Source organism: Piliocolobus tephrosceles, chromosome 13 (genome assembly GCF_002776525.5).
Source record: "Piliocolobus tephrosceles isolate RC106 chromosome 13, ASM277652v3, whole genome shotgun sequence".
Classification (NCBI taxonomy): domain Eukaryota; kingdom Metazoa; phylum Chordata; class Mammalia; order Primates; family Cercopithecidae; genus Piliocolobus; species Piliocolobus tephrosceles.
In genome coordinates this window covers 16872984-16899056 of record NC_045446.1, presented here as the reverse complement: position 1 = coordinate 16899056, position 26073 = coordinate 16872984, and the positions used below count along the sequence as shown (strand labels likewise).

Sequence of the window (26073 nt, the reverse complement as noted above, 5' to 3'; positions counted from 1 at the left end):
TGTCTTTTTTTTTTTTTTTGAGACCGAGTCTCGCTCAGTCGCCCAGGCTGGAGTGCAGTGGTGCGATCTCGGCTTGCTGCAAGCTCTGCCTTCTGGGTTCATGCCATTCTCCTGCCTCAGCCTCCCTGGGACTACAGGCACCCACCACCGCACCTGGCTAATTTTTTGCATTTTTAGTAGAGATGGGGTTTCACTGTATCGGCCAGGATGGTCTTGATCTCCTGACCTCATGATCCACCTGCCTCAGCCTCCCAAAGTGCTGAGATTACAGGTGTGAGCCACCGCGCCCGCCTGTTTTTTTTTTGTTGTTTTTTGTTTTTGAGATGGAGTCTCATACTGTCACCCAGGATGGAGTGCAGTGGCACAATCTCAGCTCAGTGGAATCTCCGCCTCCTAGGTTCAGGCAATTCTCTTGCCTCAGCCTCCCAAGTAGCTAGGATTAACAGGTACATGCCACCACAGCTGGCTAATTTTTGTACTTTTAGTAGACATGGGGTTTCACCATGTTGGCCAGGCTGGTCTCAAACTCGTGACCTCAAGTGATCTGCCCTCCTCGGCCTCCCACAGTGTTGGGATTACAGGCATGAGCCCTGCACCAGCTTCTTTTTTTGATATGGAGTTTCACTCTTCTTTCCCAGGGCTGGAGTGCAATGGTGCAATCTTGACTCACTGCAACCTCCGCCTCCCAGATTCAAGCGATTCTCCAGCCTCAGCCTCCTGGGTAGCTGGGATTACAGGTGTGCGCCACCACACCTGGCAAATTTTTTTGTATTTTTAGTAGAGATGGGGTTTCACCATGTTGGCCAAGCTGCTCTCGCACTCCTAACCTCAAGTGATCTGCCTGCCTTGGCCTCCGAAAGTGCTGAAATTACAAGTGTGAGCCACCACGCCCGGCCCAATTTTCTTGATGTTCTGAACAAAAGGTATTCAGCTTTGTAAGAGCAGAACTACCAAAGGAGAAACTTCTGTATGAAAAAATGCTGCACTTTAGTATTCAGTACTGATGGATTCTGGAAAGGAGGGTGGGAAATTATATTTTTAAGTAAAAATACTGGCTGGGCATGGTGGCTCATGCCTGTAATCCTAGCACTTTGGGAGGCCAAGACGGGCGGATGACCTGAGGTCAGGAGTGCGAGAGCAGCTTGGCCAACACGGTAACTGTCTCTACCAAAAATTCAAAAAAATTAGCTGGGGTTGGTGGTGCACGCCTGTAATTCCAGCTGCTCGGGAGGCTGAGGCAGGAGAATCACTTGAATGCAGGAGGCAGAGGTTACAGTGAGCTGAGGCTGTGCCATTGCACTCCAACCTGGGGAACAAAACTCTATCTCAAAATAAATTAATTAAAAATAAAAACACTTCTAATGACAATCATAGGTATAATCACTTTTGGTAAAACGTTTCAATCAGGCAAGCTGCATGGTATTTTCATTACAAAATTCCCCAACAAGAGGTAGTTCCCCAGGTCCACAGGCAAAATAGGCTCTGCCTATTCCCTTTCTTAACCTAAGAGCTTTTCACCTATGGACATAAAACTTCTTCTATACTCCTAAAAACATAATAAATTAGCCAAGAAAATGAAAATTATTAAGCCTAGTGTTTGTGAGAAATTCAGAGAGACATCATAAGTTGATCAAACTTTTTTTTTTTTGAGACAGAGCCTTGCTCTGTCGCCCAGGATGAAATGCAGTCGCATGACCTCGACTCACTGCAGCCTGTTTTCTGGGTTCAAGCAATTCTCCTGCCTCAGCCTACCAAGTAGCTGGGATTACAAGTGCGTGCCAATGTAAATTTTGTATTTTTTGTTTTTTGGTTTTTTTCTGGAGATGGAGTCTCACTGTTGCCCAGGCTGGAGCGCAGCAGTGCGACCTCGGCTCACTGCAACCTCTGCCTCCTAGGTTCAAGCCATTTTCCTGTCTCAGCCTCCCGAGCAGCTGAAATTACAGGCATGCACCACCAACCCCAGCTAATTTTTTTGTATTTTTAATAGAGACAGGATTTCACCATGTTGGCCAGGCTGGTCTAGAACTCCTGACCTCAGGTGATTCACCTGCTTCAGGCTCCCCAAGTGCTGGGATTACAGGCGTGAGCCACCACACCCGGCCTTTTGTATTTTCAGTAGAGACAGGGTTTCACCATGTTGCCAGGCTGGTCTCGAACTCTTGACCTCAAGTGAGCCACCTCCCTCAGCCTCCCATAGTGTTGGGATTACAGGCGGCAGCCACAGTGGCTGCCTAGATCCCATATATCTTAAGTGACATTTGGCAACAGGTTTCAAGAGCTACAAAACTCAAGTTTTTTTATACAGTCTCATCTTTGAGGCTAAAATACCAAGACATAACTCCAAAAAAACTTTGCTCAAAGCTTCTGGTGGCTTGCTTTAAACACTAAAATTTGTAAACACTCAAATGCTCGCTAACAGTGGACTGGCAAAGCAAATTATAGGACATACCTGATTTATTACCATTTTGTGATAAATCAGACTATTATAGAATCACATGAAATATTACTAAAGGGATTAAAAGTAATGCTAAAGGAATAAAAGCAAGTCATAAAATACACACAAAATTTAATTAAACCTCAGAAAATACAGAGTATATACTGCTAACAGGCACGAAGTTAGAATAACACTGAAAATAAACATTCACATTATCAGGTAAAATTGCTTTATCTCAGAAAAAATCTTAGAGGCGGGGTGCAGTCACTCACCGCTCTAATCCCAGTACTATGGGAGGCTGAGATGAGCGGATCACGAGGTCAGGAGGTCAAGACCAGCCTGGCCAAGATGCTGAAACCCTGTCTCTACTAAAAATACAAACAAAAATTAGCTGGGCATGGTGGCACGCGCCAGTAATCCCAGCTACTAGCAAGGCTGAAGCAGGAGAATCGCTTTAACTTAGGCGACGGAGGTTGCAGTGAGCCAAGATCATGTCACTGCACTCCAGCCTGGGCAACAGAGCAAGACTCCATCTCAAAGTTAAAAAAAAAAAAAAAAAGAGAGAGAGAAATCTTAGAAACAAAAACAACAGGATGGTCGTGATGGCTCATATCTATAATCCTAGCATTTTGGGAGGCCAAGTAAGGAGGATCACTTGAGCCTCCTTGAGACCAGCCTCGGCAATAGAGTGAGACGATGTCTATATAAAGAAAAAAAAATGTATTAAAAACAACAACAAAGCTGGCCAGGTGACTCTGACCTATGAGCAGGTACTAAAGAACTCCAAGAATTTAATTTTTTTTTTTTTTTTTGAGACAGAGTTTCACTCTTGTTGCCCAGGATGGAGTGCAATGGCGCAATCTTGGCTCACCGCAACCTCTGCCTCCTGGGTTCAAGTGATTTTCCTGCCTCAGCGTCCTGAGTAGCTGGAATTACAGGCATGTGCCACCATGCCCAGTTAGTTTTATATTTTTAGTAGAGACAGGGTTTCTCTATGTTGGTCAGGCTGGTCTTGAACTCCAGACCTCAGGTGATCCACCAGCATCAGCCTCCCAAAGTGCTGGGATTACAGGTGTGAGTCACAGCGCCTGGCCGTTTTTTTCTTTTTTGAGATGGAATCTTACTCTGTCACCCAGGCTGGGGTGCAATGGCATGGTCTAGCTCACTGCAACCTCTGCCTCCCGGGTCCAAGTGATTCTCCCACCTCAGCCTCGCAAGTAGCTGGGACTACAGGTGCGTGCCACCATACCCAGCTAATTTTTGTATTTTTAGTAGACATGGGGTTTCACCATGTTGGCCAGGCTGGTCTTGAACTCCTGATCTTGTCATCCGCCCACCTTGGCTGCCCAAAGTGCGGGATTACATGCGTGAACCACTGCGCCCGGCCTTGGTGTTTTTTCTTTGAGATGGAGTTTCGCTCTGTCACCAGGCTGGAGTGCAGTGGCACAATCTTGGCTCACTGCAACCTCCACCACCCGGGTTCAAGTGATTCTCCCACCTCAGTCTCCTGAGTAGTTGAGGCTACAGGTGTGTGCCACGACACCCAGCTAATTTTTGTATTTTTAGTAGAGATGGGGTTTCACCATGTTGGCCAGGATGGTCTCGATCTCTTGGCCTTGCGATCTGCCTGCCTTAGCCTCCCAAAGTGCTGGGATTACAGGCATGAGCCGCCGTGCCCCACCTATTCTTTAAATTTTTTTTTTTTGACACAGGGTCTCATTCTGTCACCTAGGCTGTATTGTAGTGGCATGATCATATAGCTCACTGCAGCCTTGAACTCCTGGGCTCAAGCGATCCTCCTGCTTCAGTCTCCCAAGTAGCTAGGACCACTGGTGATCAGCACACGTCCAGCTCATTTTTAATTTTTCTGTAGAGATGGGGGTCTCGGCCAGGCGCGATGGCTCACGCCTATAATCCCAGCACTTTGGGAGGCTGAGGCGGGTAGATTACTTGAGGTCTGGAGTTCCAGACCAACCTGGCCAACATGTCAAACGCTGTCTCTACTGAAAATACGAAAATTAGCTGGGCATGATGGTGTGGGCCTGTAATCCCAGCTACTTGGTAGGCTGAGGAAGGAGAATCACCGGAACCCAGGAGACAGAGGCTGCAGTGAGCTAAGATCACGCCACTGCACTCCAGCCTAGGCAACAGAGACTCTGACTCAAAAAAAAAAAAAAGAAAAAAAGAAAAAAAAAGAGATGAGGGTCTCTCTGCTGCCTAGGCTGGTCTTGAACTCTAGGCTTCAAGTGATCTTCCTAACTCAGCCTCCCAAAGCACTGGGATTACAGGCATGAGCCACCATGCCCGGTAAGAATTTCATTTCTTTAAAAACTCCATTTTGGGGGGTGTAAAAAACTAAGCTCCTGGGCTGGGCACAGGGGCTCATGCCTGTAATCCCAGCACTTTGGAAGGCCAAGGAGGAAAAAAATCACTTAAATTCTGGAGTTGTAAGAACAAGTCCTTGACTACTACTAAGATTAAGATGTGTTGCAGGCTAGGCATGGTGGCTCAGACCTGTGATCACTGCACTTTGGGAGTCCAAGGCAGATGGATCACTTGAGGTCAGGAGTTCAAGACCAGCCTGGCCAACATGGTGAAACCCCGTCTCTACTAAAAATACAAAAATGAGCCAGTAATCCCAGCTACTCAGGAGGGCCTGGCCAACATGGTGAAACCCCGTCTCTACTGAAAATACAAAAATGAGCCAGTAATCCCAGCTACTTAGGAGGGTGACGTAGGATAAATCACTTCAACCTGGGAGGCAGAGGTTGCAGTGAGCCAAGATCCCGCCACTGCACTCAAAACTCAAACTCAAACACACACACACACAAAAAAGATTTGTTGCTACTTAAAGCCTGAGAATGCATGGTCATTCTTCAGAGCCATAGTTTTTTTTTTTTCTTGTTGAGATGAAGGCTTGCTCTGTTGCCCAGGCTGGAGTGCAGTGGTGTGATCTCAGCTCACTGCAAGATCCACCTCCCAGGTTCACACCCTTCTCCTGCCTCAGCCTCCCGAGTAGCTGGGACTACAGGCACCTGCCACCACGCCCAGCTATTTTTTTGTATTTCTAGCAGACACGGAGTTTCACCATGTTAGCCAGGATGGTCTCGATCTCCTGACCTCGTGATCCGCTCGCCTTGGCCTCCCAAAGTGCTGGGATTATAGGTGTGAGCCACTGTACCCGGCCCAGAGCCATAGTTTTTAGCAGTCTTTTTTTGAGAGAGGTGTTGACCCCTCAAACCTCAACGTTCTTACTTACCTTTAAGGGATGATGCCACACAATTTGTATATCAACTACCTATATCAGGCAGTAAATTATTTCTTAGGTATATACCTCTTATGGCTTGAATGTGCCCCTGAAAAGGATGTTTTGGAAATTAAATCCCCAGTGCAACAGTGTTGGGAGGTAGGGACCTAATGGAAGGTGTTGACATCATGAGAAGACATTCAAACCACAGGAGTAATCAAGGAAGTTTCTCCTAGAAACATTTAAATTTATATTTTATTTTATGTATTTATTTGAGACAGGTTCTCACTCTGTTGCCCACGCTGGAGTGCAGTGGCAAAACCTCAGTTCACTGCAACCTCCGCCTCCTGAGTAGTTGTGATTATAGGTGTGCACCACCACGCCCAGCTAATTTTTATGTTTTTAGTAGAGATAGGGTTTCACCATGTTGGCCAGGCTGGTCTTGAACTCCTTAACTCAGGTGATCCGCTTGTCTCAGACTACCAAAGTGCTGTGATTACAGGCGTGAGCCACCGCTCCTGGCTAAATTCTATATATTTTAAATGTGTTAAGTCTCAAATGAAATAACATATGCAGTTTGCAAATACAAAATGGTATAATGTAGTTCTGAAATTTCTCTCATATTCAAATTTTAGCTTTCTAACTAACCCACACTGGGGTGTTTTGTTTGTTTGCTTTTTTTTAGGTGGCAAATGGTAGGAGAGAGGAATAAGCATCTATCATTTTAAGCATCAAATAGTACAAAAGGTTTTCTGAACTGAAAAGAAATTACTACCAATTATATTTAATATTAAAACACATTTTACTCTTCCAAGATACACAGAGTGGAGAAAATTAACATTCTTAGCACTTACAATGTCACATCTGGAACTATCTCAGAGATAAAAGATCCATTTTACAGATTAATGAGGTTCAACCCAATTAGTAATTGTCCCAAAGTCTAAGTGTGAATGCCAGAGTGATGAATTGAACCCAGGTTTGTATACAAAACCACTGTTGCAACTACGGCATTCATTTGTACTTCAAAATATTTAATAAGATCGATTTCCAGGTCCACCAATATTTGTTAGGTAACCAATCAAGCCAGAGTGTTAGAAAAGAAATAGGAGTTGGCATGCCTAATAAACACCAAGCTAGTGGGAGGACCAGAAAACTAGTTATAAAACAGCATCAGGGAAACAAATAGTAAAAAAGGTTTTGGGTAAAGAAAAACAACAAATTTTGCACTGGTCAAAGTGTATATACATCAACATTCTCTCACAAACAAAAAAATTTTAAATCATATTTTTGGGAGAAATAATGTTAGCAACTGTAAAGCATTCAACAAAACATTCTATGTACAAACCCAACTTGACTTTAATGAAGGACGTGCGAGAAAAAATGTAAAAAACAAAACCAAACCATACCTGTTGCTTTAACAGCTGTGGGTCTAGTGGTCATGACTGGTTTTGGAGGATTCTGAACAACTCTAGGAACCTCCTGCACCGCTTCCTGTTCATCTGGATTAGAAAAAAAAAAAAAAGAAAACTGTAGTCAGATTCCAGACCAGAGAAAACACTAGAGGTGACAAATCACATCTGGATTAGAAAAAAAAAAAAAGGAAAACTGTAGTCAGATTCCAGAGAAAACACTAGAGGTAACAAATCAACCATTCATTTAACCTTTCAGCTCTAGGTTCCACCAATTTAAAAAAAGTGCATTTCGGCTGGGCTCGCACCTGTAATCCCAGCACTTTGGGAGGCCAAGACGGGGGCGGGGGGTGTCACTTGAGGTCAGGGGTTCAAGACCAGTCTGGCCACCATGGTGAAACCCCACCTCTACTAAAAATACAAAAAAATTAAAAAAATAAAAAGTAGCTGGGCGTGGTGGCACTCGCCTGTAATTCCAGCTACTCCAGAGGCTGAGGCAGGAGGATCGCTTGAACCCAGGAGGGAGAGGTTACTGCAGCCTGGGCCACAGAGGGTGAATTCATCTCAAAAAAAAAAAAAGGACATTTTGCTGACCCAAATAATTGGGAGATGATAAACACACAGAGCTGGAATCTTTTTTTTTGTTTGATGAGATGGAGTTTCGCTCTTGTCGCCCAGGCTGGTCAAACTCCTGACCTCAAGTGATCTGCCTACCTTGGCCTCCCAAAGTGCTGGGATTACAGGCACGAACCACCGCGCCCTGGAGTCTTTCATCTGCCTACAAACTTCAACATCAAGGGAAGGCTCTGATCATGGTAAATAAAAACTATTAATACAGCTTCATGGCCGGATGAGGTGGCTCTCGCCTGTTCTGATCGCTTGAGCCCTGGAGTTCGAGACCAGTCCAGGCAACACGAAGAAACTCCGTCTCTACTGAAAATACAAAAATTAGTCGGGCATGGCGGCACGATCCTGTAGTCCCAGCTACCCAAGAGGCCAAGGTGGGAAGACCGCTTGAACCCGGGAGGTGGAGGTTGCCGTGAGCCCAAGATCGCGCCACTGCACTCCAGCCTGGACGACAGACTGAAACCTTGTCTCGAAAATACAAAACTCTTAAAGTTACATCTGCAATACTTACAAATACATACAAAAACAGTAAGTATTCTCCAGGCTATGACAGGACCTTTACAAGACACACCAAACACTGCTATTGGCGGATTTTTTGCAATTAACGACCCAGCGTGATCTCTGAACATCCGAAACGGTGGCGGCTCCTCCCGTGCCTAGCCCCGCAGTCACTTTAAATCCAAGCACCACTCCGGTGAGAACCACACAAATACTTAGAAACCCACCAGCTCCATTTCTCCAGGAGTTTTGCTAGTGTAGGGATGCTTACTGGCTGGAATATTAAAAAGAGCTTTTTCTAAACGTCTCTATCCCCGTTTTGACAAAACCGAAAGGAGGCAGATGACGTGTGGAAAGGCCTGGTCCACAGTCACAGGCCGCGCACGCGGAAACTCATCCTCACATCCACTCTCTGCATTACCCAAAACCGACCCCGGGCGTTTGGGAGACTCAGGGTGTCCGAACCTCGGTCGTATTTCAAACGTTCCTGGGGCAAGCCCCGCACCAGAGATGGCGCCTCGGGCTTGGCCTGGCCCTTCTGCGGCCCGGGGCCCAGGGCCCAGGGCCGCCCCGCCTGCAGTCCCGCAGCAGGCAGGCCTCAGAAGCCGACCTCGCCAGCCTCCCTCGCTGGGTCTCGCCAGGCGCCCTGAGGAGCCTAGGCCGCAAGCCCTGAGCTCGAGTTCGGGTCCCCCCGCGCACCCTTGCCTTCTGAAGGCGAGTTGTCCGAGGCCGCGGCGGCAGTCACCGCGGTGGTGGTGGTCGTCGCCGCCGCCGGGGCGGGCTGGCTGGGGACCGCAGCCGTTGAGTCCGGCTCGGTGTCGGGTTCCGGCTCCGGGTCCCGGCCCGGCGTGCTGCCCCGAGGACCCGGCGGAGAAAGCTGCAGGATGGGCCTGCGGCCGGGTACCGCTCGGGACTTCTTCCCCATCGCGAGCCCGAGCGCGAGCAGCGAGCGTCTGGAGGCCGAGAGGGGCGGGCGCTGGGCGCTGGGCACTGCGACGCGTAATCAATATTCATGCACCGCGACACCGCCTCCAGCCCGGATCCGCTTTCAACCGGCCGAGCGCGCGCTTGCGCAAGCGCCTCTGGCCCTTCGGTTCTTCTGGCTCCTCGTCTCCGGGAGAAAGGGCGGGCTTACCCACGGCGCTAGGTGATTGGCTGTTTTGACCCAGAGAAGGGACCCGTGGCCAATGGAAAAGGAAAAAGGGTGAGTGTCCAGCCAATAGTGGGGTAGAGCCTGAATTAGAATGACTTCCCCACTTCCGTCGGGTTCCACCCATGCGCTTTCTCCGAGCCTTTTCTTTACTCTCTTGTCCTCCATCTTGTAGCTATTCTCGGTCGAGCGTTCCATGTTGTTTGTCTTCTAGGAAGGTGTGCTTCTGGGCCGAGCGCGCTCACGCCTGCAATGCCAACACTTTGGGAGGCCCAGGCGGGTGGATCACGAGGTCAGGAGTTCAAGACCAGCTTGTCCAAGATGGTGAAACCCCGTCTGTAATAAAAATACAAAAAGAGTAGCCGGGCGCGGTGGCAGGCGCCTGTAATCCTAGCTAATCGGGAGACTGAGGCAGGAAAATCGCTTGAACCCGGCGGCAGAGGTTGCAGTGAGCCGATGTCGCGCCACTGCACCCCACCCTGGGCGACAGAGTGAGACTGTGTCAAAAAAAGTAAAAAAAGAAAGGTGTGCTGTTTTCCGGGCCCTTCCCCAAGTTTCACCCTGATTGTCGTGGCTTACTTTGGGTATAGTATTGACCATTAAATAGAGCAGTGGGTCTTTTATAAGCTTTTGTAATTTCTTACAGCCCAAATAGATGTCTCATATTTTCTCGCTTATTAGCTGGGAAAAAACACAAGATATTCCACTACCTACAAGGAAAAAGCCTAAAATTGTTGGGATGGAATACAGGAACCTTACCAGTTTTAACCATTACTATCGTCAACCTGCTTTAATTAATTTACCCTTACTTTAACACTGTCCCCTCTCCTGTCTCCTCTACCTGTGGAGCCCGCCACTTGGAGCATCACCTCCCTGTTTTCCTTTGCACTGACTGGAATGATTGCTGCATCACATGATGGAAGTCTTTTATTCTTTCATCAAGGCGCAATGCAGACGCAGTGCAGGCGTGACTTCTGCCCAGCCGCTTCCTGGCACTTGGCATCTTGTTGACATCCATCTCCCCTCTAAACTAAGGAATGCGAGTGGTATTTATTTTTATATCCGTCTCCCCCCTAAACTAAGGAATGCGAGTGGTATTTATTTTTATATCCGCAGCAGCTCAGTTCCCACTAAAAATATCTCATACTGAGCTCCACGTGTCAGTCACCTAGCACTTTACACGTAGAATTGCATTTGACTCCCTTTTAAAATGATTATTTCTAATTTTATTTTTAAAAGTGTCTTGCTCTCTCATACAGGTAGGGGTAACATGGCATGTTCATAGCTCACTGCAGCCTCAAACTCCTGGGCTAAAGCCATCCTCTTGCCTCAACTTACCGTGTAGCTAGGACTACAGTGGTGTGTGCCACCATGCCTGGCTAGCTTTTCTTTTTTTTTTTGAGACGGTGTCTCGCTCAGTCGCCCGGGCTGGAGTGCAATGTTGCAATTTCAACTTACTGCAGCTTCTGCCCTCCAGGTTCAGGTGACTCTCCTGCCCCAGCCTCCTGAGTAGTTGAGATAACAGGTGTCCACCACCAAGCCTGGCTAATTTTTTTATTTTTAGTATAGACAGGGTTTTGCCATTATTGGTCAGGCTGGTCTCAAACTCCCGACCTCAGGTGATGCACCCGCCTTGGCCTCCCAAAGCACTGGGATTACAGGCATGAGCCACCGTGCCCGGCCTAATATTTTAATTTTAATTTTAATTAATTTATTTTTGAGAGAGTTTCGCTGTGTTGCCAGGCTGGAGTGCAGTGGCATGATCTTGGCTCACTGCAATCTTTGCCTCCCAGGTTCAAGCGATTCCCCTGCCTCAGCCTCCTGAGTAACTGGGACTACAGGCGTGCACCACCTTGCCTGGCTAATTTTTTTTATTTTAGTAGAGACGGGGTTTCACCATATTGGCCAGGCTGGTCTAGATCTCCTGAACTCATGAGCTGTCCGCCTCGGCCTCCCAAAGTGCTGAGATTACAGATTTTTATTTTGTATACAGAGTCGCCCAGGTTGGAGAGCAGTGGCATGATCTTGGCTCACTGCAACCTCCACTTCGTGGGTTCAAGTGATTCTCCCACCTCAGCCTCCCAAGTAGTTGGGACAACAGGCGCATGCCACCACCCCCACTAATTTTTGTATTTTTAGTAGAGACGAGGTTTCACCATGTTGGCCAGGCTGGTCTTGAACTCCTGACCTCAAGTGATCTGCCTGCCTCAGCCTCCCAAAGTGCTGGGATTACAGGCGTGAGCCACCGCGCCTGGCCTAATTTTTTTTTTTTAGAGGGAATTTTGTTCTTGTCACCCAGGCTGGAGTGCAATGGCACGATCTCAGCTCAATGCAACTTCTGCCTCCCGGGTTCAAGCAATTCTCCTCCCTCAGAAAAATTCCAGCAATTTAAAAAGTATTCCAGCAATACTCCTGAGTAGCTGGAATAACAGGTGCCCGCCACCACACCCTACTAATTTTTTGTATTTTTAGTAGAGACGGGGTTTCACCATGTTGGCCAGGCTGGGCTCAAACTGACTTCAGGTAATCCACCCGCCTTGGCTTCCAAGAGTGCTAGGATTACAGGTGTGAGCCACTGTGCCTGGCCCCAAGAATTTGCTGTTTTAAAGCTGTTAGCAATTTTCTACTTATTTAATGAAAGACACAGTAAAATAAGGAGTTTTGTATAGGAACTTTGAAGCCAAACATCTGGATTGAAACTTTTCTTCAGCACCTTCCAGATACGAAGGCTTAGACAAGTTTCTTAACATCCCTAAACTTGTTTCTGCAACCACAAAATGCATTAGTACTAGTATCCATAGATCCATAGGGTTGTTGTGAAGTTTAAATTGTATCATAGTTTTTTTTTTGTTTTTTGAGATGGAGTCTTGCTCTGTCACCAGGCTGGAGTACAATGGCATGATCTCGGCTCACTGCAACCTCCGCCTCCCGGGTTCAAGTGATTATCCTGCCTTAGCCTCCCAAATAGCTGGGACTCCAGGTGCGTGCTACCACGTCCAGATAATTTTTGTATTTTTAGTAGGGACAGGGTTTCCCCATGTTGGCCAGGTTGGTCTCAAACTCCTGACCTCAGGTGATCCGCCCACCTCGGCCTCTGAAAGTGCTGGGATTACAGGCGTAAGCCACCATGCCTGGCCTGTATCATAGTTCTAAGACCTTTGCATTGCACCTGGAAAAAAATAAACACTGGTAGCTGTGGAGTCCTAAGAAGGGAAAAGGAGTCAGGCTGGCAGTAGGGGAGAACGAAAAGAAAAAGTAGATAAGCTCTAAGTCTGCCTTTCTTCATGATCCAGGACATATAGTCCTCCTGTGCAAGTAACTCACAATCTTCCTATGCCCAACTTATCACCAGAACCTTGGCTGATAGAAAAATGCAAGTTAGCTCAGTGCAACCTTGGCATTATCAAATACTGCATGTAGCCCTCTCCAGCATAAGCACCATTCTGTAAAATCCCCAGCAAGCATTTGTCTCGTGATCAGCTCCTCTCTTAGTGACCTGCCTGTTGCATCCTTGGAATGTATTTTTATACTATCTGCCTTTGTTTACCTGTCTTGGTAAGTTCCTTTACCGCCTCTGCAACACTGCCCCAATTAGTTGTTATCTGACAGCAGCTATTATTACTATTAATGATCCTTTTGTCTACACAAAAGTCCAGGTAATACTATAAAACTGGTTGGAAATAAGTTGAGATTATGAGCTCAACCAAAATGTATAGAAATGTGAAAGGCTGTTTTCCTTGGAGGAAACATACATTTCTGGAGGTGATGGTTATTTATGCTTATACCAAGGGTTCTCAACCATCTGGAGGGCATTAAAGCGATATAAAAATCCGAACCGGTTGGAGTGGGGTGGGAGTGCAGGACCTATATCAATGTACTTTATTTTAATGTAATTATTTGAAACAGGATCTTGCTCTGTTGCCCAGGCTGGAGTACAATGGCATGATCATGGCTCGCTGCAGCCTTTTCCTCTTGAGGCTCAAGGGATCCTCTCACCTCAGCCTTCCAAGTAGCTGAGACTACAGGTGCATGCCACCAATCCCAGCTAATTTTTTATTTTTGGTAGAGATAGGGTTTTGCCATGTTGTGTGTGCTGGTCTGGAACTCCTGGGTTCAAGCCTTCCACCCATCTCAGTCTCCCAAAGCATTGGGATTACAAGCGTGAGCCATTGCACTTTGCCAGTTTATGTATTATTTTGAGATGGAGTTTCATGCTTGTTGCCCAGGCTGGAGTGCAATGGTGCAATCTCAGCTCACTGCAACCTCTGCCTCCTGGGTTCAAGCGATTCTCCTGCCTCAGCCTCCCAAGTAGCTGAGATTACAGGTGTGTGCCACCACGCCTGGCTAATTTTTGTATTTTTAGTAGAGATGGGGTTTCACCATGTTGGCCATGGCTGGTCTCAAACTCCTGAACCTCAGGTGATCCACCTGCCTCAGCCTCCCAAAGTGCTGGGATTACAGCTGTGAGCTACCATGCCCGGCTGCCAGTTTAAGTAAAGACAGGGTCTTGTTTTGTTTCCCAGGATAGACTCAAACTGTTGGCCTCAAGCCATCTGCCTTAGCCTCCCAAAGTGCTGGGATTATAGTTGTGATGCACTGCAACCAGCTTGCTTTTTTAAAAAGCTCCTTAGATTATTCTAATGCTTAGCCAGAGTTGATAACCATTGGCTTTTTTCCCTAGCTTATTAGAGGCATAATTGATAAAAATTGTATATATTTAAGGTATATAATGTGATTTGATGTACACATACATAGTGAAATGATTACCACAATCAGTTATTCAATAAACTTTATAGGAGGGTGGATGGGCACGGTGGCTCACGCCTGTAATCCCGCAATCCCAGCACTTTGGGAGGCCGAGGCAGGCAGATCACAAGGTCAAGAGATCGAGACCATCCTGGCCAACATGGTGAAACCCCGTCTCTACTAAAAATACAAAAATTAGCTGGGCGTGGTTGCGTCCCAGCTACTCTCGGGAGGCTGAGACAGGAGAATCACTTGGACCTGGGAGATGGAGGTTGCAGTGAGCCGAGATCACGCCATTGCACTCCAGCCTGGCAACAGTGTAATCCCAGCACTTCGGGAGGCAGAGGCAGGTGGATCACCTGAGGTCTGGAGTTCAAGACCAGCCTGACCAATGTGGTGAAACACCATCTCTACTAAAAATACAAAAATTAGCCGGGTGTGGTGGCATGCAGCTGTAATCTCAGGTACTCAGGAAGCTGAGGCAGGAGACTCACTTAAACCTGGGAGGCGGAGATTGCAGTGAACTAAGATCACGCCATTGCACTCCAGCCTGGGCGACAAGAGCAAAACTCTGTCTAAAAAAAAAAAAATTACAGGAAGCCATTATTTTGGACTGAGCTCCTGTATCAGGCCCCAACAGGCCATACCCAAATGGAGTTACTCATGCTAGAGTTCCATATCATTAAACTAAAATGAAGTTGTTTGGCTGGACACGATGGTTCATGCCTGTAATCCCAGCACTTTGGGAGGCTGAGGTGGGAGGATCACTTGAGTTCAGGATTTCAAGACCAGCCTGGGCAACATAGCAAGACCCCATCTCTATTAAAAAAAAAAATTAAGTTGTTTATGTCACCGTCTAGGAAATCAGGAGACAGAGATAATAGCCAAGTCCCCAAACAGGCCAGCTTTAGTCAGCATGAGGAAATCCCCTCTGTTTTAACCTTTACAAGGAAAGTAACTTTGAAACCATCTCCAGCCTATTCAACATGGCAAAACTCCATCTCTACAAAAAATAATAAAAATTCATCTGTAGTCCCAGCTACTCTGAAGGCTGAGGCAGGAGAATCAATTGAGCCCTGGAGGTCCAGGCTGTAATGAGCCATGATTGTGCCATTGCCATCCATCTGGGATGTGAGAACAAGACCTTGCCTAAATAAAAAAGGAAGCCACCAAGCTGTGTTTTGTTGTGTTCTGCTTTCCTTAGCCCATTTCTGTCTATAAGACCATCCTCCTCTGTTTAGCTTGTTGGAACATTCATTCTATTTTATGGAAGGAAGTGTTGCCCAATTCACGCAAGTGATAAATAAAAGCTAATTAAGATCTTTAGGCTAGACGCAGTGGCTCATGCCTATAATTGCAGCACTTTGGGAGGCTGAGGTGGGCGGATCACAAGGTCAAGAGTTCGAGACCAGCCTGGCCAACATGGTGAAATCCCATCTCTACTAAGAATACAAAAATTAGCCGAGTGTGGTGGTGCACACCTGTAGTCCCAGCTACTCCAGAGGCTGAGGCAGGAGAATTGCTTGAACCTGGGAGGCGGAGCTGGCAGTGAGCCAAGATCGCTCCACTCCCATCCAGCCTGGGTGACAGATCAAGACTCCATCTAGAAAAACAAATCTTTAAATTTGTTGCAATTTGTCTTTTGACAAAGTTAATTAACATATCCATCACCTCATATAGTTACCTTTTGGTTTGTGTATGGTGAGAAGCCTTAAGATATATTATCTTAGCAAATTTCAAGTGTACAATACAGTATGATTAAGTATAGTAATCATACTTATGTAAGTGCAGGTCTGGTGGCTCGCCACTTGGAGAGCCCCAAAACAACAGCAAGGTATGGTAGAAAGAAATTTACCAAAACTAGCAATGGGGAAATGGCTAGATTCACATCCAAAGGAACCACTTCAAATTTCTGGGGAGAAGGCAAGGGTTTAAAAAGGGAAACGGTATTGGTGGCGTGCAGGAGGTGTGCTGAGTACAAGGTCCGTGTGTCTCATTTTGGTGGCTATCTTGGGTCTCAGTCACCTGGAATGCAGGCACTGGTGTCATCTCAACAATGGCCAGGTGGTATTGTAGACTAACTACCTCGAGGTAATCTCTGGATTTTTGTAACTGGGTCTCCATGCTTGATCTCGAGATTAGCCCCTGGGTAAGCACATAATTAGATATAAGCATGCAGTTAGATAAATGTGCATGGTATAATGGAGTGTATGGTGAGAAAGGGAGGAACATATTTCAAAGAAAGTACATTTCAAGGCTGTATTTTAAGACTAAGGAGAAGAAAAAAGATTTCTGCAGTAAGCTTCAAGGTTACATATTGAAACTAGGGAAAAAAGAGAAAAAATTAAAAAATGGTATAAAATGCATTTTTCAGGCTAGACTGGTTATGAAACTGTCTTTGCCAAAGTCTTAACTCAGAAAATGATGACAGTGAAAGGTGTCAGACCTAACTGACCCTATCGTGCTTCTAACCTCTCAACTGTCCTTGTTCATTCATTCCTAGACATAGGCCAAAATACCTTTGGGAAGGAATTTAGTGTATAGTTTATGTAACGGTCCTTCCCAAAAAGGTAAACTGTTCTTTTTTTTTTTTTTTTTTCCTTGACGGAGTCTCGCTCTGTCGCCCAGGCTGGAGTGCAGTGGCCAGATCTCAGCTCACTGCAAGCTCCGCCTCCCGGGTTCACGCCATTCTCCTGCCTCAGCCTCCCGAGTAAGCTGGGACTACAGGCGCCTGCCACCTCGCCCGGCTAGTTTTTTGTATTTTTTAGTAGAGACGGGGTTTCACCGTGTTAGCCAGGATGGTCTCGATCTCCTGACCTCGTGATCCGCCCGTCTCGGCCTCCCAAAGTGCTGGGATTACAGGCTTGAGCCACCGCGCCCGGCCGGTAAACTGTTCTTGTAAAACAAATGCCATCACAAAGGCCTCTCACAAAGTGAGAGGGGCTGGATTTCTAAATATTACCAGCCATTTTTCTGGAAGTCATAAGATTTGAAACTTCCCTAATTATTCTTGAAGGTAACATCACTATTGTGAACCTAAAATGGGCCTTTTGAGATGTCTTTTCAGATTTTTCATTTCTCTCAACCAGATGGCCCCACCTGGACCTGCCAACCAGTTCTGTGCACCCCCCACAGGAACTGACTCAGCAGAAGAGAACAGCTTTGACTCCCTATGAGCTCATCCCCAAGCCAACCAATCAGCACTCCTGATTCACTGGCCCCCCTACCCACCAAATTCTCCTTAAAAACTCTGATCCCTGAGTTTTCGGGGAGACTGATTTGAGTAATAATAAAACTCCAGTCTCCTGCACAGCTGGCTCTGCGTGAATTACTTTTTTTTTTTTTTGAGACAGAATTTCACTCTTGTTGCCCATCCTGGAGTGCAGTGGCACAATCTCGGCTCACTGCAACCTCCGCCTCCCAGATTCAAGCTATTCTTCTGCCTCAGCCTCCTGAGTAGATGGGATTACAGGCGCCCGCCACCACACCTGGCGGTTTTTTTTTTTTTTTTTTTTTTTAAAGTAAAGGCCCGGGGTTTCACCATGTTGATCAGGTTAGTCTCAAACTCCTGATCTTGTGATCCGCCTGCCTTGGCCTCCCAAAGTGCTGGGATTACAGGCGTGAGGCGCTGCGCCCTACACTGCACAACTGTTTCTCTGTTGCAATTCCCCTGTAATCCCAGCACTTTGGGAGGCTGAGGTGGGCAGATCACCTGAGGTTGGGAGTTCAAGACCAGCCTGCCCAACATGGAAAACCCTCGTCTCTACTAAAAAAACAAAATTAGCCAGGCGTGGTGGCACATGCCTGTAATCCCAGCTTCTCGGGAGGCTGAGGCAGGAGAATCACTTGAACCCAAGAGGCAGAGGTTGTGGTGAGCTGAGATCATGCTGCTGTACTCCAGCATGGGTAATAAGAATGAAACTCGGTCTGACAAAAAAAAAAAAAAGCAGACTCAAAGCTGTGAGAAAAGTGAAGTGGAAGGATGGGAGCATGCTCTGTTCTGGTTGGGACTCAAAATGAGGAAGGTAGAAGACAATGGACAGAAGAGCTGGGCTGGGTTGAGCATGGGTTCTAGGCCTTGAACCTAAACAAGCACAGGAAAAGCTGGTCAGCATCTTGTGAACTGCCACCATGGAAACCACTGCATTGATCAGCAACACCAATGGTGTGTGTGTGTGGGGGGGGGGGGGGGGGGGTTCTGGAATAGGGCTAGTCTCTCACTACTTCTTGCTCTCCAGAGATGGCTACAATAGGGCTTTGTCTCACTGTCGCCCAGGCTGGAGTGCAGTGGCATGCTCAAGGCTCACTGCAACCTCTACCTCCCAGACTCAAGTCATCTTTCTGCCTCAGTCCCTGTAGTAGTTGGGACTACAAGTACGCACCACCACGACCAGCTAATTTTTTTTTTGAAAGATGTGGTTTTGCCATGTTGGTCTTGAACTCCTGATCTCAAGTGATCCGCCTGTCTCTGCTTGGGATTATAGGAGTAAGCCACCACACCTGGCCCTTGATGTTTTCATACTATGGGTTATGATCCATTAGTCACTCGTGAAAACATCAGGATACACAGTAGGTGAGGATACAAATTCTGTGAAACTTTTGTTTATATATGTGTATATAGGTCAAAATGTCTTTCTTCCTGTTGTGGAAAGCCACAGGTTTAGAGAGCTAGGAGGACAGGAGCTCTCTCAGTCCCTAATTGCACCAAATGCCTCACATTAATCATAGTGCTAAAATGAAAAAAAAAAGAATCACACACCTCAGCATCTACCAACAGTACCACAGAGAAACTCACATTGTTAATTAAAACATATAATGTAAATATGGTATTGAAAGTATAAAAATTAAAGGCTTATGAAAAACTCAAGGGTCAAAAGGCTATACAAGCAAGTAGTATACAGATTGTTTCCTTAAAAGATAAATTTTAATATATAGAATAAAATCCAAGATGATTTTATTATTTTTCACTTTCACAAAACTTGTGAGCATGAATGCTTCTGAATCTGACCAATGAAGTTTATATTTTGGTCCAATACATCATGAGACTAACTTGTATGATCAAGTCCAGCTTGATTATCATAAATCATAGAAGTTAACAATTTACTCTGAGAATCTGTTGTTATTATAGATGATGGATTTCCAATTTTTTCTTAGCTAAAAATTAACTTTAGCTCAGAACCAGATTCAAAATATTTTCTTTAATTAGCTGGTCATCATTTTAGGCTTAATCTAGGCAAATTATTTAATACTTGATTGAAGATCATACAAAACCTCCAAAATAAATAAGAGTATGCAAAATTATTAGCCTTTGTGTACAATACAGAAAATACATGTCAGTTCTGGACGAAAATAATTGCATTAAAATACAAAAGGTGATAGGGAAGAATTAAAAGATCTGCAGTGATTGCTTTTGGTGGTCAGCTACAACAAGCCAACAACCCTCAGCTATTTTGGAAAGTGAACGTGGGTCTTAATTTGCAGATAATGAATGTCTTCGGTAGTTTAAAAAAATATAAACTCTAAAAAAGCTTGTGGATCATATACAAAAGCAGCTATTTGAGACCAAGGTTGAACACCAGAAATTGTGTTAGCACCACCAGCAAGCACAGGGTCCTCTGACTCTTCTGCCCTCCTATCTTGTGCAGAATGCAGACTTGAATGTTGTACACATCATTTAGAGTTACAAAAATTGGCCTTGAGTACAGGGTTCCTGTAGGGTAGTCTTAAGCCCTAAGAGGCACCAAGCGGTTACAAAGGCTAGGTAACAATCTGGATCACAAGGTCCGACGATACAATAAATCCCGTGTTGCCTTATCAACTTTTTGCTGGTAGTCCTCCAATTTGTCAAGTATCTTCTGGGACAGCTGTAAGAGAAAAGAAGGAGAACATTACAGAACAGCTCAACAATGGAAAAAGACTGAAGTTATTAATCACTTTGACTTCAACAAGCAGATTCCTCCTTCTAAAGATGTTAGCCACTCTGCTTCATAAAATCACCATTTGGTATAGGACTCTCCTCTGTGACTCTACTGATAAAACTAGGCCTCTCTGTTACATACAACATTTCAATCTCATTTTCTGAATGAATTTTCTAAGTATGGAAATCGTACCAGTATTTCTAATAAAAGGATGACTAGCTCTTTTCTCAGAACCAGAGATGCTGCATCTGATGTAACTAGTTATTAGCTGCCAAGTGAAATACAGAACTAATATTTTAGATAGGCTCAGGAAGCACTCTATCTCACTGGTAAACAAAATAAGCCATCACTATAATGACTCTGAGCAAAGGAAACACTACTTATTGTTTTTTATGTTAAGGCAAGCAGAGCAAATATATGACTCCTGAGAAATGTTGTTGTATATGCCAGCTTCCCTCAGGACAGTGATAATTTATCACACTGTATTTCTTTCTTTTTTGGGGGGTGGGGGAAATGGAGTCTCACTCTGCCATCTAGGCTGGAGTGCAGTGGTGCAATCTCGGCTCACTGGAACCTCCGCCTCCCAGGTTCAAGCGATTCTCCTGCCTCAGCCTCCCGAGTAGCTGGGATTACAGGCTCCCGCCACCATGTCCAGCTGATTTTTGTATATTTAGTAGAAACGGGGTTTCACCATGTTGGCAAAGCTGGTCTCGAACTCCTGACCTCTCAGGTGATCTGCCTGTCTCAGCCTCCCAAAGTGCTGGGATTACAGGTGTGAGCCACCCGTGCCCGGCCTATCACACTGTATTTCAAGTACCTGCCTGTAGGGTCTGCCCTACCAAACTAAACCCTTGAAAGGATGGACCGACTTCCTTGCCATTTGTCTCTGTATAATTAACACACAGTTCCTCATTACGTTTTCTCAACCCTATTGCTTAGATCCTTTGCCTTATCTATAAAGGGATTGGGCAGTTTGCTAAGGGCCAAAAATAGGCTTTTGCCCTCTCTTTCTAATCCCAGAGAATGGAAGATCAAGCTGGAAAGTGTAACTGCTAGTGCAGGGGCTTACAGAAGACATCTCATGAAAGGGCTGACTTACTGCGATGTTGTGACTGTTGGCACTGTTCTCCCCCAGAGCCTGGAGAAGCTGATCAATAGAGGAGTATGGAAGCCACACCATTGGGGCTGTTGCGGACAGTGGAAACTAAAAGGAAAATGTTTATTTGAAAACAGTCTGCAAAGTGTACCATTTCTTCTATGTAGTTGCTTTCATAGGACTCTGTAGAATGAAATGCCCCCTTTTTTTTTTTTTTTTGAGACGGTCTCACTCTGTCGCCCAGGCTGAGTGCAGTGGCACGATCTCAGCTCACTGCAACCTCCGCCTCCTGGGCTCAAGCGATTCTGTGCCTCAGCGTCCCCCGAGTAGCTGGACTACAGATGTGCACCAGCATGCCTAATTTATTTATTTATTTTTTTTGTTGAGACGGAGTCTCGCTCTATCACCCAGGCTGGAGTGCAGTGGCCGGATCTCAGCTCACTGCAAGCTCCGCCTCCCGGGTTCCCGCCATTCTCCTGCCTCAGCCTCCTGAGTAGCTGGGACTACAGGCGCCCGCCACCTCGCCCGGCTAGATTTTTGTATTTTATTAGTAGAGACGGGGTTTCACCGTGTTAGCCAGGATGGTCTCGATCTCCTGACCTCGTGATCCACCCGTCTTGGCCTCCCAAAGTGCTGGGATTACAGGCTTGAGCCACCGCGCCCGGCCTTTATTTTTATTTTTAGTAGAGATGGGGTTTCACCATGTTGGCCAGGCTGGTCTCGAACTCCTGGCCTCAAGTGATCCACCTGCCTTGGCCTCCCAAAGTGAGCCACTGCGCCTGGCCAAATAAAATGCTTTTTTATTCCCCACAAGAAACTGTGTGTATACATGTGCATGCACACAATGGGAACCCTCTTTTCTCCAACTGGGAAACTTGTCATTTTTTTGGTTAAATTAAATGTATTTAAAAATTCTTGTCGGCTGGGCCTATAATCCCAGCGTTTTGGGAGGCCAAGGTGGGCGGATCACAAGGTCAGGAGTTCAAGACCAGCCTAGCCAATATGGTGAAACCCCATCCCTACTAAAAATACAAAAATTAGCTGGGTGCGGTGGCAGGCACTTGTAGTCCCAGCTATTCGGGAGGCTGAGGCTGAAGAATTGCTTGAACCCGGGAGATGGAGGTTGCAGTGAGCTGAGATCATGCCACTGCACTCAAGCCTGGGTGACAGAGCGAGACTCCATCTTGGATAAAAAATAAAAATTAAAAAAAATAATAATAATTTCATGTCAACTTTCTCTTTTTTTTGAGACAGGGTCTCACTCTGTCACTCAGGCTGGAGTGTAGTGGCATGATCACAGCTCACTGTACTCTCAACCTCCAGGGCTTATGTGATCTTCCCACCTCAGCTTCCCACATAGCTGGGACGACAGGCACGCACCACCATGACCAGCTAATTTTTTTCTATTTTGTAGATACAGGTTCTCACTATGTTGCCAAGGCTGGTCTTGAACCCCGAGGTTTAAACGATCCTCCCACCTTGACCTCCCAAAGTGCTAGGATTACAAGTGTGAGCTGTTGCACCTGGCTGATTTCATGAGGGTTGAAGCTATAGTTAACTACACTTATTTAGACTTGGCTCTTCTATTATATTTACCATCTGTGTGAGCCTGTGATAACCTCTAAGCCTGTTCCCTCATGGGTTAAAAAATATAAAATTAAAACATCCCTCATAAGGCTGCTATAAGGATTAAATAAGAAAATGCTTGTAGAGACTTAACACAGTCCCGGCATACACACAATACCATTTTGTTTACCTCTCTCCACTGAATCCTAATGCCATATTATTTTGATAGAGAAAGATGAAATTCCTATTTTATAAAGAGGAGACTAGAGATTCCTAGAGTGTCAATATTTAGTTGTATAACTACAGATAGTAATGGTTAAATACACTAATATATAATTCAATTTACTCTCAGATTCTCACCTTACATAGCATGGTAATAAAAGGAAATGCCTAGGCCGGACGTGGTGGCTCCTGTGGGTAATCCCAGCACTTTGGGAGCCCGAGGGGGATAGATAACTTCAGGTTAGAAGTTCCAAGACGAGCCTGGCCAACATGGTGAAACCCTGTCTCTACTAAAAATATTAAAAAGTTAGCTGGATGTGGTGGCAGGTGCCTGTAATCTCAGCTACTCAGGAGGCTAAGGCAGGAGGATCACTTGAACCTGGGAGGCGGAGGCTGCAGTGAGCGGGTAAGCGGAGGTTGCACCACTGCACTCCAGCTTGGGAGCTGGGCAAGACTCAGTTAAAAAAAAAAAAAAAATACATATATATATATATTTATCTATGTCTATCTATCTATATATATCTCTATATATGCAACTATACAGATGTTCCACAACTTATGATGGGTTTGTTTTCCAATAAACCCATTATCAGTTGAAAATATCATAGGTTGAAAATGCATATAATACACCTAACCTAATGAACATTACAGCTTAGCCCAGCCTACTTAACCGTGCTCAGGATGCTTAACGTTGACCTATAAAGTTGGGCAAAATCATCTAACAGAAAGCCTACTTTATAATACACTGTTGAGTATCTTGTGTAATTTATTGAATATTGTACTGCAAGTGAAAAACTGAACGGTTGTATGAGTATTTTATTTATTTATTTATTTTTGAGACAGAGTCTCGCTCTGTTGCCCAGGCTGGAGTGCAGTGGTGTGATCTCTGCTCACTGCAACCTCTGCCTCCCAGGTTCAAGTGATTCTCCTGCCTCGGCCTCCTGAGTAGCTGGGATTACAGGTGCGCACCACTGCGTCTGGCTAATTTTTGTATTTTTAGTAGAGACGGGGCTTCACCATGTTGGCCAGGCTGGTTTCGAACTCCTGACCTCAGGCATCTGTCCACCTCGGCCTCCCAAAGTGCTGGGATTATAGGCGTGAGTCACTGTGTCCAGCCATGAGTATTTTAAAGTATGGTTTCTCATAAACGTTCATCACTTTCAAACCATTGTAAAGTTGAAAAATCGTAAGTCAAACCATTGTAAATTGGGGACCATTTGTATATGCCTACCTCAATTCCGAAGTATTGATGTCCTTTACCCAATACAGCATCCACATATTCTGACACCAAATCCACAGCTTCTTCTAAAAGGTCATAGTTTAAGTATAAACGAAGTAATTCAGCAGCGTCAACCTTCTGTGAAAAGTCGGTGATTAAGAATATGTATTTCCCTCTTACTTGAGTACTGACCAAAGAACGCTGAGTGGCTGATTCCCTAACATTCGTATTTCTCAACATAATTAAACCAGTGGCTTGGTTTACTCATCTATATCTCAGGATAAGAGCTGATAACAAATTTGGGGAGTTAGGAAAAAAAAAAGGTGAATTCCTAAGAGCTGTTACTTTTAGGCAGTTTGGGAGGCCCTATCTGTTAAATAGCCTTCTTCCCCTGTTTTATGACCTAAGACATACTTTAACTTCTTTCTACTTCAGCTTCCACAGTTGTAAAATCAACAAACTTTCCCTGAATACTAAAGTGAAAATATATTCACATAATAAGAAATATATGAATGACAAATGCAAAATACGTTCAAAGAATCACCAACTTTAAATTTGAAGTCTCTATTTGGAAGAGCTCTATTAATTAAGTATGCTTTCTATATTCCGATTTGATCAATCTTACCTTTACCATTTTAGCTGCCTTCCCTATTTTCTTATTTATTTATTTATTTCGAGACAGAGTCTTGCTCTGTCGCCCAGGCTGGAGGACAGTGGTGCAACCTCAGATCACTGTAACCTCCACCTCTGGAGTAGCTGAGATTACAGGCACGCACCATCAAACTCAGCTAATTTTTGTATTTTTAGTGGAGATGGGGTTTCACCATGTTGGCCAGGCTGGTCTCGAACTCCTGACCTCAGGTGATCTGCCTGCCTTGGCCTTCCAAAGTGCTGGGTTTACAGGCGTGAGTCACCGTGCCCGGCCTCCTTTCTACCTTAAACAAAACAAAACAAAACAAAACAAAACAACTTTCCTGATTTTAACCTTTAGATTTTCTCTTTCCTTGTCCTACTCAAGGTAGTTCAGATGCAGAAGTTCTCAAACTTTAGCATGCATCAAAATCAAATTAGGAGCTTCTTAAAACATAGATTTCTGGCTCCTAGCCTGAGATAATCTGATTATATAAATCTAGGATGAGGAATCTGTACTTTGAAGAAGCCTGCCATTTGAATAATTCTGATGCAGACAGTCTAAGAACCCGTTTTTGATTTTTAATAGGTGAAACAGTGGGAGTGGAGAAGGAACCAATTGGAAACTGGTTGTGCTCAATTAGTTGTGAACACCACTACACTCAGACCAGCCATACTGTTATATTCTTTGAAAAGTACTCCACCCATTCCTGTGGGTTTTTTGAGGTATGAATAGTAAATCCTGTGTCATGCATATGCTCATTGTTCTAAATATAAACTCACTGTTCAGTGAATATAATAGTAGTCATTAACCTAATTACTAACCTATGAAACTTCAAATCTAAATACACAGTAGTACTGTGGAAATGAACCTGAATTGTTCTTATGGTTTTAGCTATGATGAAAAGCTTCTCAAAGTACGTAAGTCAATATGTTCCCATAAGTTATCACCCCATCTTTTTCTTTTTCTGTGTGTGTGTGTATATATATATATATATATATATATATATATATATATTTTGAGACGGAGTCTTGCTCTGTCGCCCAGGCTGGAGTGCAGTGGCCGGATCTCAGCTCACTGCAAGGTCCACCTCCCGGGTTCACACCATTCTCCTGCCTCAGCCTCCCGAGTAGCTGGGACTACAGGCGCCCGCCACCTCGCCCGGCTAGTTTTTTTTTTGTATTTTTTAGTAGAGACGGGGTTTCACCGTGTTAGCCAGGATGGTCTCGATCTCCTGACCTCGTGATCCGCCCGTCTCGGCCTCCCAAAGTGCTGGGATTACAGGCTTGAGCCACCGCGCCCGGCCTCTG

At 45.3% G+C, this 26073-nt stretch overlaps 2 protein-coding genes across 3 annotated transcripts in view; both read right to left on the bottom strand.

Moving 5' to 3' along the window:
• The window catches only part of FNBP4 (formin binding protein 4), a 53436-nt gene extending 44121 nt beyond the window's left edge, over positions 1 to 9315 (bottom strand). Inside the window, exons 1-2 of one of the 2 annotated variants that reach the window (XM_026454104.2) lie at positions 8915 to 9315; positions 7088 to 7180 (exon numbers count right to left, since the gene is read on the bottom strand). In XM_026454104.2, the coding sequence (XP_026309889.1) occupies positions 7088 to 7180; positions 8915 to 9140 (319 nt within the window). In that variant the 5' untranslated portion in view covers positions 9141 to 9315. The remainder of the gene's footprint in view (positions 1 to 7087; positions 7181 to 8914) is intronic. The other variant, XM_026454105.2, reaches the window with a different exon arrangement.
• A 9576-nt stretch (positions 9316 to 18891) lies between these two features.
• The window catches only part of NUP160 (nucleoporin 160), a 74218-nt gene continuing 67036 nt past the window's right edge, over positions 18892 to 26073 (bottom strand). Inside the window, exons 34-36 of the mRNA XM_023215617.3 lie at positions 24145 to 24270; positions 21129 to 21233; positions 18892 to 19975 (exon numbers count right to left, since the gene is read on the bottom strand). Of these exons, the coding sequence (XP_023071385.1) occupies positions 19886 to 19975; positions 21129 to 21233; positions 24145 to 24270 (321 nt within the window). The 3' untranslated portion in view covers positions 18892 to 19885. The remainder of the gene's footprint in view (positions 19976 to 21128; positions 21234 to 24144; positions 24271 to 26073) is intronic.